This window comes from Antennarius striatus, chromosome 4 (assembly GCF_040054535.1).
Source record: "Antennarius striatus isolate MH-2024 chromosome 4, ASM4005453v1, whole genome shotgun sequence".
NCBI classification, from domain to species: Eukaryota; Metazoa; Chordata; class Actinopteri; order Lophiiformes; family Antennariidae; genus Antennarius; species Antennarius striatus.
In genome coordinates, this window is record NC_090779.1 from 5,749,608 (window position 1) to 5,764,588 (window position 14,981).

Below are 14,981 nucleotides of genomic sequence, written 5' to 3' on the forward strand. Positions count from 1 at the left end.
TTAACGTCTCCTGTCTTTTCCAGAACCTTCTCCACCTCCATGCAATCAGCTCATTCCTGTCACCTGAAGATGAGAACATCTTCATAAACCTGGAACTTCAGCCCTTAGTCCTCAGCGAGATTGTGACTGAGTGACTTGTCCTCTCCCATGTTCCTGTTCTTGAAATGCTCTGATTTCTCTTGTTTCTGGATTCTTCCTGATCTCCCGCTCCCCGTATGAGGTGTCTGCCTGAGTTTCTGATTACACTCGGTTTTGGACTCTGTTCGGTATTAAAACTTTGGATTCCAATCCAATCCAATCCAAACTTTGTTTGTTGAGCACTTTACCACAACCGCAGTCGACCAAAGTGCTGGATTTGGACTCTACTGATAGACAATGAAAGTGTCTGAAAAACATTTTTCAACTTATTTGTTTATTCTTCCTCTAGTCATCATATTACATCATAGTAATAAAGTTATACCAGCAATTAAATTAAAAGCTATGGTGGATGTATTGGTTGGGGTAAATCTTCACTTTTATGACGAGTCTTGTTAGAATAGAAAAATATAAAATTTATTTTTCGGCTTTTAATCATCATTGATCTTCAGTTGGATTAAAAATCAGGACTCAGGCTGGGTCACAGTAAAAATTAACGTTTTTTCCACTAACTGTTTTTCCTCCACTTTTGCTGAGTGTTTTCTGCTAATGAGGGACTCTGAATATCTGGCTGGATGACCAGGTTATGGATTTGGAGGGACTTCGGTGGGTTTGGAGTTGGTCTGGTCTCCCATGGACACAAACGGTGACAGGTTTGTAGTTTGATGTGTTTGTGCTGCTGTGTGTGTGTTAAAATGTTGCGCCATGCGTCTCCTGAATAACCCTTGCAGGTGTTTTAAGTTCAATAGCTGATGTTTCGTGTGGCACCAGGGTTCTTCAATATTGAGCCTTTCTACAATACTCTAATTTTCCAAAGATACTGAATTTTTGATTTTCATTAGTATTCAGGTAATCACTCTCGCCTACCACTACTTTGCAGTCACTGATCTCCTTCAGGTTACACCGTCTACACAAGATGTAGTCTACCTGTGTGCTCCTACCTCCACTCTTATAGGTCCCCCTATGTTCCTGCCTCTTCTGGAAGAAAGTATTCACTACAGCCATTTCCATCCTTTTTGGAAAGTCAACTACCATCTGTCCTTCTGCGTTCCTCTCCTGGATACCAAACCTGCCCATCACTTCCTCATCACCTGTTTCCTGCACCAACATGTCCATTGAAGTCTGCTCCAATGACAACTCTCTCACTTCTAGGCATGCTCTGCATCACTTCATCAAAGTCCAACCAGAATTTCTCCTTCTCCTCCAGCTCACATCCTACCTGTGGAGCATACCCGCTAACAACATTGAACATCACACCTTCTATTTCTAGCTTCAGACTCATCACTCTATCCGACACTCTTTTTACCTCCAGGACATTCCTGACAAACTCCTCCTTCAAGATAACTCCTACTCCATTTCTCTTCCCATCTACACCATGATAGAACAACTTGAACCCTGCTCCTAAACTTCTAGCCTTGCTACCTTTCCACCTGGTCTCCTGTACACACAGTATGTCTACCTTCCTCCTCTGCATCATGTCAACCAGCTCTCTACCTTTTCCTGTCATAGTTCCAACATTCAGTGTCCCTACTCTTAGTCCTATACTCTTGGCGTTCCTCTTCTCTTTCTTTGTGCGAACACACTTTCCTCCTCTCCTACTTCGACCAACAGTAATCCAATTTCCACCGGCGCCCTGTAGGTGGGCGACCGATGGCGGTCGTTGTTAACCCGGGCCTCGACCGATCCGGTATGGAAGTCATAGGTTTGATTTGCATCTTTAATTTGGCAAAAGTTTTACGGCGGATGCCCTTCCTGACGCAACCCTCTGTATTTATCCGGGCTTGGGACCGGCACAATAAGACACTGGCTTGTGTCCGCTTGTGGCTCTCTATATGTCACTATTAAAATGTTTAAACGCGTTTGCTATATGAACTAAATTTCCATAATTTAGCTAATGATTATAACATACAGTGTTTTCTACACACATACAACTGTATGTGTATATTATTTGTTATTTGCAATTCTCACCCAAAATAGAAACGAGGTATTTCAATCAAGCAACATATAAATCTTTCTAACTCAACATTTGTACTCACAACATATAAAGATGTCATGACAGCTCATCAGAGCTTTCAAAGCATCTATTAACTCTGGTTTAAAGATTAAGATTAAAGATTAAATTCACTTTATTGATCCCTCAAATGGGAAAATTCTCTTTTGTTTTCACTCATGCATGTACATATATGTGTTAATCACAGCACAAAGTTATATAAAGGCCCCTGAAACAGGCACAACACACTAGGGGCCTGTAGGAATGCAATTAGTATAGAAGTACAGGGGACGCGGAGTGACAGGTCGCATGAGGAATCGCGCCCCAAATGAGCAGCTTGTGGGGGGAAGGCGCCTTGCTCAAGGGCGCCTCGGCAGTGGCTAGGAGGTGAGCCGACACCTCCTGCTGTCAGCTCACACTACGAAGGGTGTCTTGACGGGAGCGGGAATTGAACCGCCGATGGCTGGGCGATGTGTGATCTTCAAGACGTCTGCCCTACCGCTAAGCCACTGCCGCCCACTCCAAATTGATCAGATTGATCTTTTATCATCTTTTCATTTAACAGCAGAAATCAAATAAACAGTTATTCTGATAAATCCACTGTCAACCACTAAACAGAGTGATAAAGGCATTATTAGAGTTGTTAGAATTGGTCCTGAATGAATGTGAGTGAATGATCTTTGTCCTGGGTGTTACGACCCAGAATGATGGAATATCTAGGGTGCTCAGACAGTAACAGATAACCAATAGTGTGTCTAACCAGGAGGGAACCTACGTGATGACGAGATATACAGGGTGCCCCCAAGCATCACCAGCCGTGGTGTCTGTGAAGGTTCTCAGCTGTGGCTTCCAGAGTAAAAGGAGAAGAGATCACGATCCTGCCTGGGAACCGGCTTTGAATTATTGATTTCGAACAGTTACCAGCTGGCCCACACAGGTGAGCAGCATCCCCTCATTCAGCTCCTGAGGGAAAATGGAAACGGGGTGAAAACAATTAGGATTCCTCCTGAATGTACCACTGGGCCACATGGAGGGACCACAAACACAACTAGTGAAACAAGAACTCACAGCAACACACAGACTGGATGAACACACTGATTTCTCTTTGACTTACCATCATAAAAATTTTGCCCCACTTGCCTTCCACAGTTGATGACTGGGAAACAGTAGGCTCTCAGTCTGTTCACGGTAGGACTGGTATACCTTTATTCCATGTAGCTGTTCTGTATAAATCCTAAAAAGGTGTAATGGGGGACTTAGAAGTCTACATTGTGGTGCTGTTGTACAGGCTCTAAAAAGGGCTATTGCTTCCACTAATTTCACTATTAAACTATTAACAGAAAAAATTCTAGTTTCCCCTAACAGAACTTTACCATTTGAGAACTTTTCATTCAGAAAAAAAATAAAGTAATTCTGTGGCATTCTATATGGTGTAAAAGTAGCAGCAGCAAAAAAATTCGTACTTCTTCCTTTATTACACTTTATTACACTCCAGTCTTTTTTTTTCTTCAAATACTGTTCATCCAACAAAAAGACATCAATTTCTTCAAAAATACTACTGCAGTAATTCACACACTGTTTGTTCTGTTATTCTTCACGGATGAATCAGAATTCTTTAGTTTGCAGCTTGACAACTTCACTGCGGTCATGTGATGCGTTCACCTCTCTCACCTCTGCTGGACTGGACACGACAGCTCAACACCAGCTTCATCAAACTGTCTCACTAATGAAGTGCCGCCCCCTTGTGGCCACACTTAGGAATGGACTCCAAGTAGAACCAGACATTAAACTGAAAAGGGCGCTTCTCTAAGAAGAAACACATAAAAGCTAGTGGAAGTAAATCACATACTGTGACCAGACATTCACGGGTGTCACATTTGTAAAAAAAAAAAAAAAAGGTCCTTTTGTCACATCATCACTGCCGATCCACCAGGTGTCAACAGCGCAGCTCACCCGCAGCATTTACCTTCACCTTTAGCAGGTGGACATCCTGTCCCTCGCTGGTGAGTTCAAGAACTGCTGTAAGTCAAGCCGCTATCGAAAAGGACGTGTTATTTTTTTCTCCCGTCACCGTGGACCCTGATGAGACTCCACCTCACCTGACGGAGCTGATGCAGCATCAGTCTGACAAAGTGACGTCAGCAGCACCTGAAGCTCTCTCGTTTCTTTTGACCATCAGCTGGATAAGTTTCCAGGGATGCGCACATATAAGAATAAAAATGTTAAGCTTGTTGGGTCCATATATTCGTGTGAGAAGACTTGAAATCTAAGTGACTCGCCCCTACGTGACATTTTACACCTGTCTACCACTGCTCTCCAACCACATCTTCTATAAATCACTGAGATTCAGAGCTCAGTTTCCCTCTTCACACCACTTTCAGTGGTTTATCTGTTGTTTTCTTATGAGAGCACGTCTGTAATCACACAGAATTGTGCCCTGTTGTGTTCATCTGAATGCTTGCATACAGATAAAAATATTAAGCGACTGTACCTACACTCCTTAAACGTCGCACCTCACCAAACCTGATGCCAGTGGAGACATTAGATGTCGTTGTTGTGCCGATAGTCAGGTGTCGGATTTTATCAGTAGATCCTGAATGCAACGTGACCTGCACGCAGTCGGCGGCGGCGGCCTGTCTGAAGTTTGTCGGGCTGTGGTTGAATCTCCCTCCTCAGGTAATTATCGACTCATTTCAGAATTCTTTTTGCACAATGACATTTTGTTTTACCACACATACATGTTTCAGAATATTCCGGAATAAATTATGCAGGTTTTCCTTTTGAATCGAGAACACAAGCGGTTGAAAGGCATGTTTGTTGTTTACAGCTACGTCATAACCAGACAAATGTGGAACAAAGTAGCAACATGTTGGCTACAGGAAGCTACAATTCACTCTTTTTTCTTTTTTTTTTTTAAAAAACCTGATATTTTAGTTTCCTCCTTGCAAACTTAATATTTTTTTTCCTAAAAACAAGTCAGTCCCGTCCGTTAACCAAGATATTGAATGAATAAATGAGTGAAGGAGAAGCGTGTGTGTAGGATGGGTCAGTGAAGGAAAGGTGAATTAAAGGTTGTGAACTTTGTCCAGAGCCTTCATAGCATCAGAGTGTCATAGATCTCAACAGGTGACAAATAAATACCGGTAGTTTAAAAGAAAAACATCCCGATTTAGCATTTTTCTATTTGTGTTGAACAGATCCATGAGTGACTGTATGGAGAGTGAATCCTTTTGGGAGTCCTGGACTTCACCTGGGAAAAGAAAACGGAAAAAGGACGTCCAAAAACACAGCAAAAAGAACAAAACTGATGAAACAGATGAGAATATCCAAAAAAAGAAGAAAAAGAAAACCTCCAAATTTAAAGACGCGATGGTGAGCAGGAAAGCAAAGAAAAAAGAAAAGAGGAAAAGTAAAGACAGGTTGAAAGTGGATGATAGTAAACAAGGTAAACTTACTTGGAAGCCTGAAACAGTGAACAACGAATTCAAGTCTGATGACGTGACTAAAGGATGCAAGAAGAAATCCAAAAGCAAAAAGAAAGTGGCATTTGACTTGTCTCCAGGTTACATCAGAGTCAAACGTCCCCAGTTTGTCTCATCAGCTCCACTCTGGGGTGAAAACAGGGTCCTTTTGGAGAATGAAGGTGAGACAAACATCTGTTCCCGGGTCCCAGCCGGGAACCAGGGCCCGCCACACGGCAGTGACTCTCAATGCACCAGCGAAGACGTGAACAGCCAGGACCTCTTCATCACCCAGAAGACTTTCAGAGCTTCTCCTGCTGAACTTTCCAGCTGTGAAGTCATTTGTGAAATGCCTCAAATGTTCACACAGCCAGGCAGGTGCGACACGTCCGGTGCACAGATAAATCTGCAAATTGATGAATCATATAAATGTCCTCAAGACTTAGATCTTAATCAGCGTCGCAGAAAGTCAGATGAACGTGAAAAGAAGCAAGAGAAGAAAGAAGAAGAGGAGGAGGAGACGCTGAATAAAGACCGCCATGAACACAAGAAGAGGAAATATCAGATGGAATTGAAGTCAAAGACCAGTTTTAATCCGTTTTTGGCTGAGGCAGTAGTTGTGAGCGCCTCTCTGGATGTGGTCAAACCACAAACACACTGCTGCCCTTCGAGGATGAAGGCCAAGAAGACCACATCAACACAGACAGAAGGCTTTTTCTCCATTGAGCTCTCCTCCTACCTCAACTTCTGCCAGAAAACTAGAGTCTCTGAACACAATGAGGATTTGAAGCCTTTGGACCTGAGCCTGCCACAGCGGGCCAGGAGAGACCTCTGGACATGTCTGCCACTGCCAAAAGGTCACAACAGCAGTTCTCCAGGCGGGACAGATGTGGAGGTGAAGAAAGCGGTGCTGTGGAGTGTCAGCGCAGGTAAAGGTGAAACCAGTGTGAGCCCCCAGTCTGAGTCTGAGCTGAAGTCTGCAGACACCACGACATCCAGCGAGGACAACGAGTCCTGCTGCCGCTCCGGCAGGCCCGACCTGACCCAGGTGACGTAACATTTTGTGTTCTTCACTGAAAAGAACAGCCAATCATCATGTGACCAAGTAACAAACACAATCTCACAAACACACAATCTGTCTGTCAAAGCCTGCTGGATCCTCAGTGCTCAGCCCAAAAATACATCCACGACTGCTGCAAACGACCATGAACAGTGTCATTTTTAGCTTGTTGGTAGATTTTAAACACACCACCCTGCTGCCAAGCAGTACCCAAAACACCCTAAATCTGTGCCTGAAGTTTGTCCCCAATGAGAATGTCTGTGCATTTTCTACTGGACAGCCACTAAATAAGGATCAGCCTGCACCAAAACACATTCTGCAAAGATTTACATCCATGATCTACAATTATCATCACTTCTGATGTAGTCCAGGAGTGGAACACACCAGTGTGACGTGAGCTCCTGTGTCGATAGTTCTCGTTTACACAACAACTTCTGCCCTCAGACTCAAGCTTAAAAAATTTTATGAATTAAAAAATGCAATTCTGAACCAAGTTTATAGGGGAAAATTGTGGCTTTTGAGATGATTATCTTGTTAATTTGAATTTACAACATTTGTGTGATAATATCTGGACGAGAAATCAGAACATTCAGGTTAGGTTGGTTCTATGATCGTGTGTAGTCAGTGTTGAAATAAAATCCTGGCTCCACCAGATTTTAATGTTCACAAAGGTATTAAACTTGTAGTAACAAAACTGTTAACAATTCAGATGGACGTTAAAATTTAAATGAATTTAAAGTCTCCACTAACAGTGTCAACACATTCAAGAATATATTTTACTTTAGGATCTTTCATTTGCCCTGTTTTAAGTGGTTTATTTGCATCTGTTCAGTAACTGATGACCTTGTGATTTCAGGTCAGAGCGGTCCAGATGAGGCTCAACGAGTCCTTCTTCTTCAAGACCAAAGGCGACGGACAGTCACCGCGGCCCGAATCTCCTCTAATGAAACTCGCTCAGTCTGGAGACGTGAAAAGCAGGAAGAGACGCTGAAGTCATCTGGAGGGCCTCTTGATGCTATGAGTCGTGATGAAGAAAACAACTCCCCTTTAATAACAGAGATTCTGTCCTAAAATGAACTTATGTAGGGAATAATCATTCTTATCCTGTCACTGAGTTCAGTGTGTTTGTGAGTTGTTTCAGTTTTCCAGTTCAGTTGTTATGGAATGTTCTGTTAGTTATTTGAAAAAACATCACAAAATTTTTATTAAAGGTTTTTGAACATTTTGGAAACATTATCTAGTCCCGTTAGATTCTCTGCTCTGCAAGAAAGCAAGGCTTTTATTGATTAAAGGTTATTGTTCATGAACAGGGTCTCCTTCCTATACAGAGGTACGTTTCAGCATCAAGCTGCTGACCATAATCTCTTCTATTTCCTTATCTCAAACAACACGTCTAGCAACAGAATTACATTACAGTCATTGAGAAGAAAGCAACAGTTTGTGCCAGTAAACACCAACCCCCTATTTTATGAGACAAAATATTTCCACAGATAACAACGTAAAGATTTATTAGTACTTCAGTGTCTCCTTTAACAGAACAGCCTAGTTGTGTCTGAAGAGCTTGATCCCTATCCAGCTCCAGAGGTGGAAGAAGACGTAGACGGGGATGGTGAGCGGCAGCAACAGGCTGTAGAAACACAGACTGTTGCTGCTGGTGCAGCCTCGAGGGAAGTTCTCATCCACTGCTGCAGAGTACATCAAACCAAAGAGGGACACCACTGGGATCAAACCAACCATCAGGGACAGGGAGAACATACTTGCAGGAGGGTCCTGATCAGGTTGCTACTGGTTTACTGATAAATATGTGGTTTTATCCAAGTGGCTAGAGTGCAGCACAGCACGATCAAGCAACAGTGTTGGAGGGGTTTTCAGTCCAATAACCTTGAAGACACAACAAACCAAGTCTATTTGTCTGGTTCAGCTGAGGGTGAGGTGGGTGCGTCTGTTTTTAGGAGTCTGGCTTCCTGGGGGATCATGTTGGGGATGCCATCGACGATGGGATAGGCGATGCCGAGCTCCTCATTGATCAGCTCATTTGTTTCAGGCTCGTACCTTGGGAGAAACAAGAGAAACAGAATCCTTCAATCATGCACATAGTTCTCAGTGAAAAGGCATCTTTTTTTAAACCCTGTGCTACAATTACCATTAAATCTGAGATAAAATAAGACTTAACAGAACAGCAACAAAACAAATTTAGGTTTCCCAGTACTGTACACCTGAACGCATCAACCTACTGGACACAAATTGACATCCACTAAACTTAAGGATACATTTTAGAACTAAAAACATTTAATAATGTTCATGCATTCAAGGCCATTGACCACTTCACCCAATACAGTGTCCAATCACATCCGATTTATTAATCCGATTATGACTAATGCAATGGTCTCCATGATTATGACGTTTAAATACTGTGTAAGAGTCAGCCGGAAGAGTAGTAGTCATATTGAAATAAATAAGGCTTTGATTATTCTACTGTTGCCACCAGTCGTGCAGTTTAGGAACAGAAACGTGATGATTACAATTATGAAAAGAAAGATTTCTTTAAATCGCAATCAGAGGAGAATAAAAATTAAAAATTAGCACAAGCTAATAAGTTTTGCTAGCTACCAGAAATGTCATCTTGTTTGCGACCCCAAAGCTTCACGACAGACAGAAAGAAAAGCACCGAAGCTGAGCAGAGCTCCGGGGGATAAATCGTGATAAATCGTCATTATTCTGGTTTATCTTTATTTGTTTTACCTCAGCGGCTTCTTGGACAGCGGACAAACCAGGAACTCGAGCAGGGAGCTATCAAACGGCTGCTGCGCTCCGTCCTTCACATCCGAAAAGCTCCTGAGCGACAAAAATGGACTTAACCTTTGTCCTGAAGGAGAAATGTTCACATGTCGGGGATTACGAACGGTTTCTGTCACCAGTCTGCCCAAAACATAGCGAAACATGACCGAAACACTCCAACCAGGTGGCTTCTGTCCCGTCGCGAAGAAATGTTGGTTCCGAAGTCGGCGAAGGACGAGTCCACCTTTCTCAGCGTCTGATTGGTTCCCTGTCCGAATCGTATACCCAATCACCAAGAAACACTGCACATCTAACCAATCAAAAAAACGACGCTACGAATACTATCCAATCAGGAGTACAGCTGCCTTGTTACGCAGAGCTTGCCGGAAAAGAAGCTCCGCTGATGACAATGTGTAACCGATATATGAGTCCCCCCAGAGAAATGAATAGTTCCGCTTCATCGTCATCTTCAGCAACCATCTTTCACAAACGTTTGATTTGACTGAACATATCCTAAAGTACTGAGGGTATTATGTGTGAAATTATTTTAATTTTTGCCACAGTTATTTATGGTGAGAAATTATATTTCTGTATTTGTCCATATGATGGCAGTGTTGCGCTTTTCAGGTTACTGCAACCAAGTTACACGAGTGCTCTGACTAGAAAGCACAACATGATTAAAAGTGTCAAAACAAGAGAATTCATTCAATTTGGCCAGCTGCACCCAAACACACACTTTATTTATTCAACACATTTTCTTAATAAATTGGAACCCGGTAAGTGTAATTTTGTTTGGCACACAATATTGTGTTCAATTTTGTTAGAATAATAAAGTCACAGATGAGATATGAATTCTGTTAAATGGAAGGAAATATTGGATATATAATATAAAAGTTCAGATCAGTCGCTTTTTGAAGTTTCAGTCCTGTGGAGAGCCTGAACATTTCATAGTAGGTTGTATCTCTACAATATTAACATTAAACACTGTCAGAGATACTGTCTTAGCTTGATTATGCTTAAGTGTTTGTCCATCCATATCTCACACACACACACACACACACACACACACACACACACACACACACACACGCACACGCACACGCACACACACACACACAAACACACACACACACACACACACACACACACACACACACACAAACACACACACACACACACACACACACACACACACACACACACACACACACACACACACACACAAACAGATCAAATGTATTTTAACGTGCAAGTAAGATCATACTTGAACCCTTTGTCGTCTGTATTCTGTGGAACATCTGGACACGGTCAGCCATCCCTGAAAAATCCTGATGCTCTGATCTAATTTAACACAACATTACTCCTGAAGTGCTGATGAAGTTTCAAAGTGGTGATGAGAGAGATATTAGGAAGGAACATTATTGAGCAAAAGATGGAAGAATGCTTAGTCTGGACGGTTCTCACTTTAAAATGTTTTTAATGCAATGAGTTAAGTGGATAAAAGAAAAAAAAACACTGAATGTATACAATAATCCAATACAGTATGATAAAACAATATTTCTGTCTGTCTGTCTGTCTGTCTGTCTGTCTGTCTGTCTGTCTGTCTGTCTGTCTGTCTGTCTGTCTGTCTGCAGATATATGCATACATTTCCAAATCCTTCAACAAACACTTCCACAGAAGGAAGCATTTTTTAATTTTGCTGGATGACAACTGATATTATGAAACTCGGAAAATAGCTAATAACGATAGTTGATGGAGTATCAATCAGCAACCAATAGTTGCCATATACAGTTGGAATACAATTATTCAACCTTTTGCGAAATGCATCTATTGTAAAATATTTATTATTGAGCAGCACAAAATGCTACAAAATGTAGTTTTTACTGATTAATGCAGTCTGGAATGACTGACACTAGACTTGAATCCAACAAATCTGAAGAGGTGGTCGCATCATGAAACCTGAGGAATGATGGGATATGAAGTGTGATGCTGCATTTATCAGAAATATTTGCTGAACCCGTTGGCCGGACTTAAGCGTGACTGTGTGAATTTGGTGCTATGGGTTGACTTCTCTTATGCAGACCACCTTTTAATAACTGAGGACAATTCTGGTTTCAAGTCCTTAGTCACACTGTCCTGACAAATGAATATAAAAAAATAAAAATTTGCTGGAGTCTGGTCCAAAAAAGCATCACGCTCCTCCAGTGACAGCTCAGCCTCCGCACCAACAGACTTGGCCAAGAAGTTAGCAGCTCTCTGCGAGGGTTGTTACAGCACGACTAACTTCTGTGCAGGGAAAGGATCTCTCATCAAACACAAATCCTACACTGCACTTCACCAGCAGTTCTGCATTAAATTGGTCCAATATAGAATACAGTAGAATTTAACTTTAACAGTCATTGTATATGTACAGTCTCTACCCAACTGTCTTCTTTTTCTTTTCCTTTTGGCTTTTCCCTTCAGGGGTCACCACAGCGAATCAATTGCCTACATCTAACCCTGTCTTCTGCATCCTCTTCTCTCACACCAACTACCTTCATGTCCTCTTTCACTACATCTATAAACATCCTCTTTTGGTCTTCCTCTAGGCCTCCTACCTGGCAGCATCCTTCTACCAATATATTCACTATCTCTGACTTTATCTCCAAAACCTCTAACATGTGCTGTCCCTCTGGTGTACTCATTCCTGATCCTATCCATCCTGGTCACTCCCAGAGAGAACCTCAGCATCTTCATCTCTACTACCTCCAGCTCTGTCTCCTGTCTTTTCCTCAATCACACTGTCTCTAGACCAAACAACATCGCTGGTCTCACCACAGTTTTGTACACCTTTCCTTTCATTTTAGCTGAAACTCTTCTATCACACATCACACCTGACACTTTCCTCCACCCGTTCCATCCTGCCTGGACACACTTCTTCACCTCTTTTCCACACTCTCCATTGCTCCGGACTGTTAAGTACTACCTTAGGACCCTAAGTACTTAAAATCCTCCACCTTCTTGATCTCTTCTCCCTGTAACCTCACTCTTCCACTTGGGTCCCTCTCATTCACACACATGTACTCTGTCTTACTGCGGCTAACCTTCATTCCTCTCCTTTCCAGGACAAACCTCCACCTCTCTAGCTTCTCCGCCACCTGTTCCGTGCTCTCATGCAGATCACAATGTCATCTGCAAACATCATAGTCCATGGTATTTCCTGTCTAACCTCGTCTGTCAGCCTGTCCATCACCACAGCGAACAAGAAGGGGCTCAGAGCTGATCCCTGATGCAGTCCCACCTCCCCCTTGAACTCCTCTGTCACACCTACAGCACACCTCACCACTGTCTTACAGTCCTCATACATGTCCTGCACCGCTCTAACATACTTCTCTGCCACTCCAGACTTCCTCATACAATACCACAGTTCCTCTCTGGGCACCCTGTCATAAGCTTTCTCCAGATCTACAAAAACACAATGCAGCTCCCTCTGGCCTTCTCTGTACTTCTCTATCAACATCCTCAAAGCAAATACTGCATCTGTAGTACTCTTTTTTGGCATGAAACCATACTGCTGCTCACAAATGCTCACTTCTGCCCTTAGTCTAGCTTCCACTACTCTTTCCCATAACTTCATTGTATGGCTCATCAGCTTTATTCCTCTGTAGTTGCCACAACTCTGCACATCTCCCTTGTTCTTAAAAAGGGCAGCAGCACACTTCTCCTCCATTCCTCAGGCATCTTCTCACTATCTAAGATCCTGTTGAACAACCTAGTCAGAAACTCTACTGCCGCCTCTCCTAGACACTTCCAAACCTCTACAGGTATATCATCAGGACCAACTGCCTTTCTACTCTTCATCCTCTTCAATGCCCTCCTCACTTCATCCTGACTGATCTTTGCTACATCCTGGTCCACAACAGTCACCTCTTCTAGTCTTTGTTCTGTCTCATTTTCCACGTTCATCAACTCTTCAAAGTACTCTTTCCATCTTCCCATCACACTACTGGCACCTGTCAATACACTTCCATCCCTATCCTTAATCACCCTAACCTGCTGCACGTCCTTCCCATTTCTGTCTCTCTGTCTTGCCAACCTGTATAGATCAGTCTCTCCCTCCTTACTATCCAACCTAGCATAAAAGTCAACATAAGCTTCTTGTTTGGACTTTGCTACCTCTACCTTCACCTTACGCTGCATCTCCCTGTACTCCTGTCTACTCTCCTCAGTCCTCTCAGTGTCCCACTTCTTCATAGCTAACCTCTTTCTCTGTATACACTCCTGTCCCTCCTCATTCCACCTCTCCATATCTGTTTTCCTTCTAAATGACACACCAAGTACTCTCCTACCTGTCTCCCTGATCACATTAGCTGTAGTTTTCCAATCATCCGGAAGCACCTCCTGACCACCCAGAGCCTGTGTTAACTCCTTCCCAAAAGTCATGCAACACCCTTCCTTTTTTAGCTTCCACCATTTCTTCTTCTGCTCTGCCTTTGCTTTCTTCATCTTCCTCACCACCAGAGTCATCCTACACACCATCATCCTATGCTGTTTGGCTACACTCTCACCTACCACTACTTTGCAGTCACTGATCTCCTTCAGGCTACACTGTCTACACAAGATGTAGTCTACCTGTGTGCTCCTACCTCCACTCTTATAGGTCACCCTATGTTCCTGCCTCTTCTAGAAGACAGTATTCACTACAGCCATTTCCATCCGTTTTGCAAAATCAACTTCGAAAATAAGGAAAGTTGGCAGTTTCTTTTCAGATAGTTTCATTTTTGATTTAAATTTTAAAGTTTAGAATTTAATGTGTCCCAACACAAACTGGAAGTTGTGTTGAGGAATTGTTTTTCTTCAACACCTTTCAACACCTTTTAATGTTCAACATCTTTTAAGGAATTTCCTTGTACATACCATGCCTTGAATATCCGAGAATGAAAACATATCATTCTGTCAAATCACAAGTCCCAGTTATAGTTAGTTTCTACAAATTCTCACAATTGAGATCAACTGTTCTTGTCTATTTCCACTTCAGTGGTCAAATACCTGGATGTGCCAGAAGATAAAAAGAAAAGGGATTTGTGGAATCCCTGTGGAAATTCAGGCCAGTTCTGAAAAGATTCATTCAAGGTTTCCTCATCATACTACATCATCTAAGTTCTTTATTGATTAACTTATTGTTCATTTCAGTTTGTGCTCAATCAGCTCAATTCAAGACGTGTTTGTTCTCACAAATCCAGGTGGCATAATACTGGATTTTGAAAGTTAAATGGAAAAGAATACCTTCACTCAATTCCAACAATTGGAAATAGGTGGAAATGTTGTGCTAGGTTTGACTGAAACACTTCCCAGGAGGATCACTAGTCTGGTATGACTGTTGTCTGACTTACATCAGTCTTCTGGATGCTCTTCAAAAGAACAAGGAACAATTCAAAAGAAACAAATTCCAAAATAGCGCCACTTCAACCCTGACAACATCCTGAGCAAAAAACCAAGAACATCATCAGAGATGATTGGACCAGACCTGGTGAAACAGTAGGCACCAAGTGGCTGGACAAGCTTGTTGTCATCGCT

The 14,981-nt window shown here is 42.4% G+C and overlaps 1 protein-coding gene across 1 annotated transcript; it reads right to left on the bottom strand.

The window, feature by feature from the left end:
• Positions 1-8,407: 8,407 nt before the first annotated feature.
• Positions 8,408-9,664, bottom strand: pyurf (PIGY upstream open reading frame). Its single transcript, XM_068313298.1, has 2 exons — positions 9,389-9,664; positions 8,408-8,698 (listed from the first exon to the last, which is right to left on the bottom strand). The coding sequence occupies exons 1-2, from the start codon at positions 9,586-9,588 to the stop codon at positions 8,551-8,553; spliced, it is 348 nt and encodes a 115-aa protein (XP_068169399.1). The 5' UTR covers positions 9,589-9,664; the 3' UTR covers positions 8,408-8,550.
• Between the last annotated feature and the right edge of the window lie 5,317 nt (positions 9,665-14,981).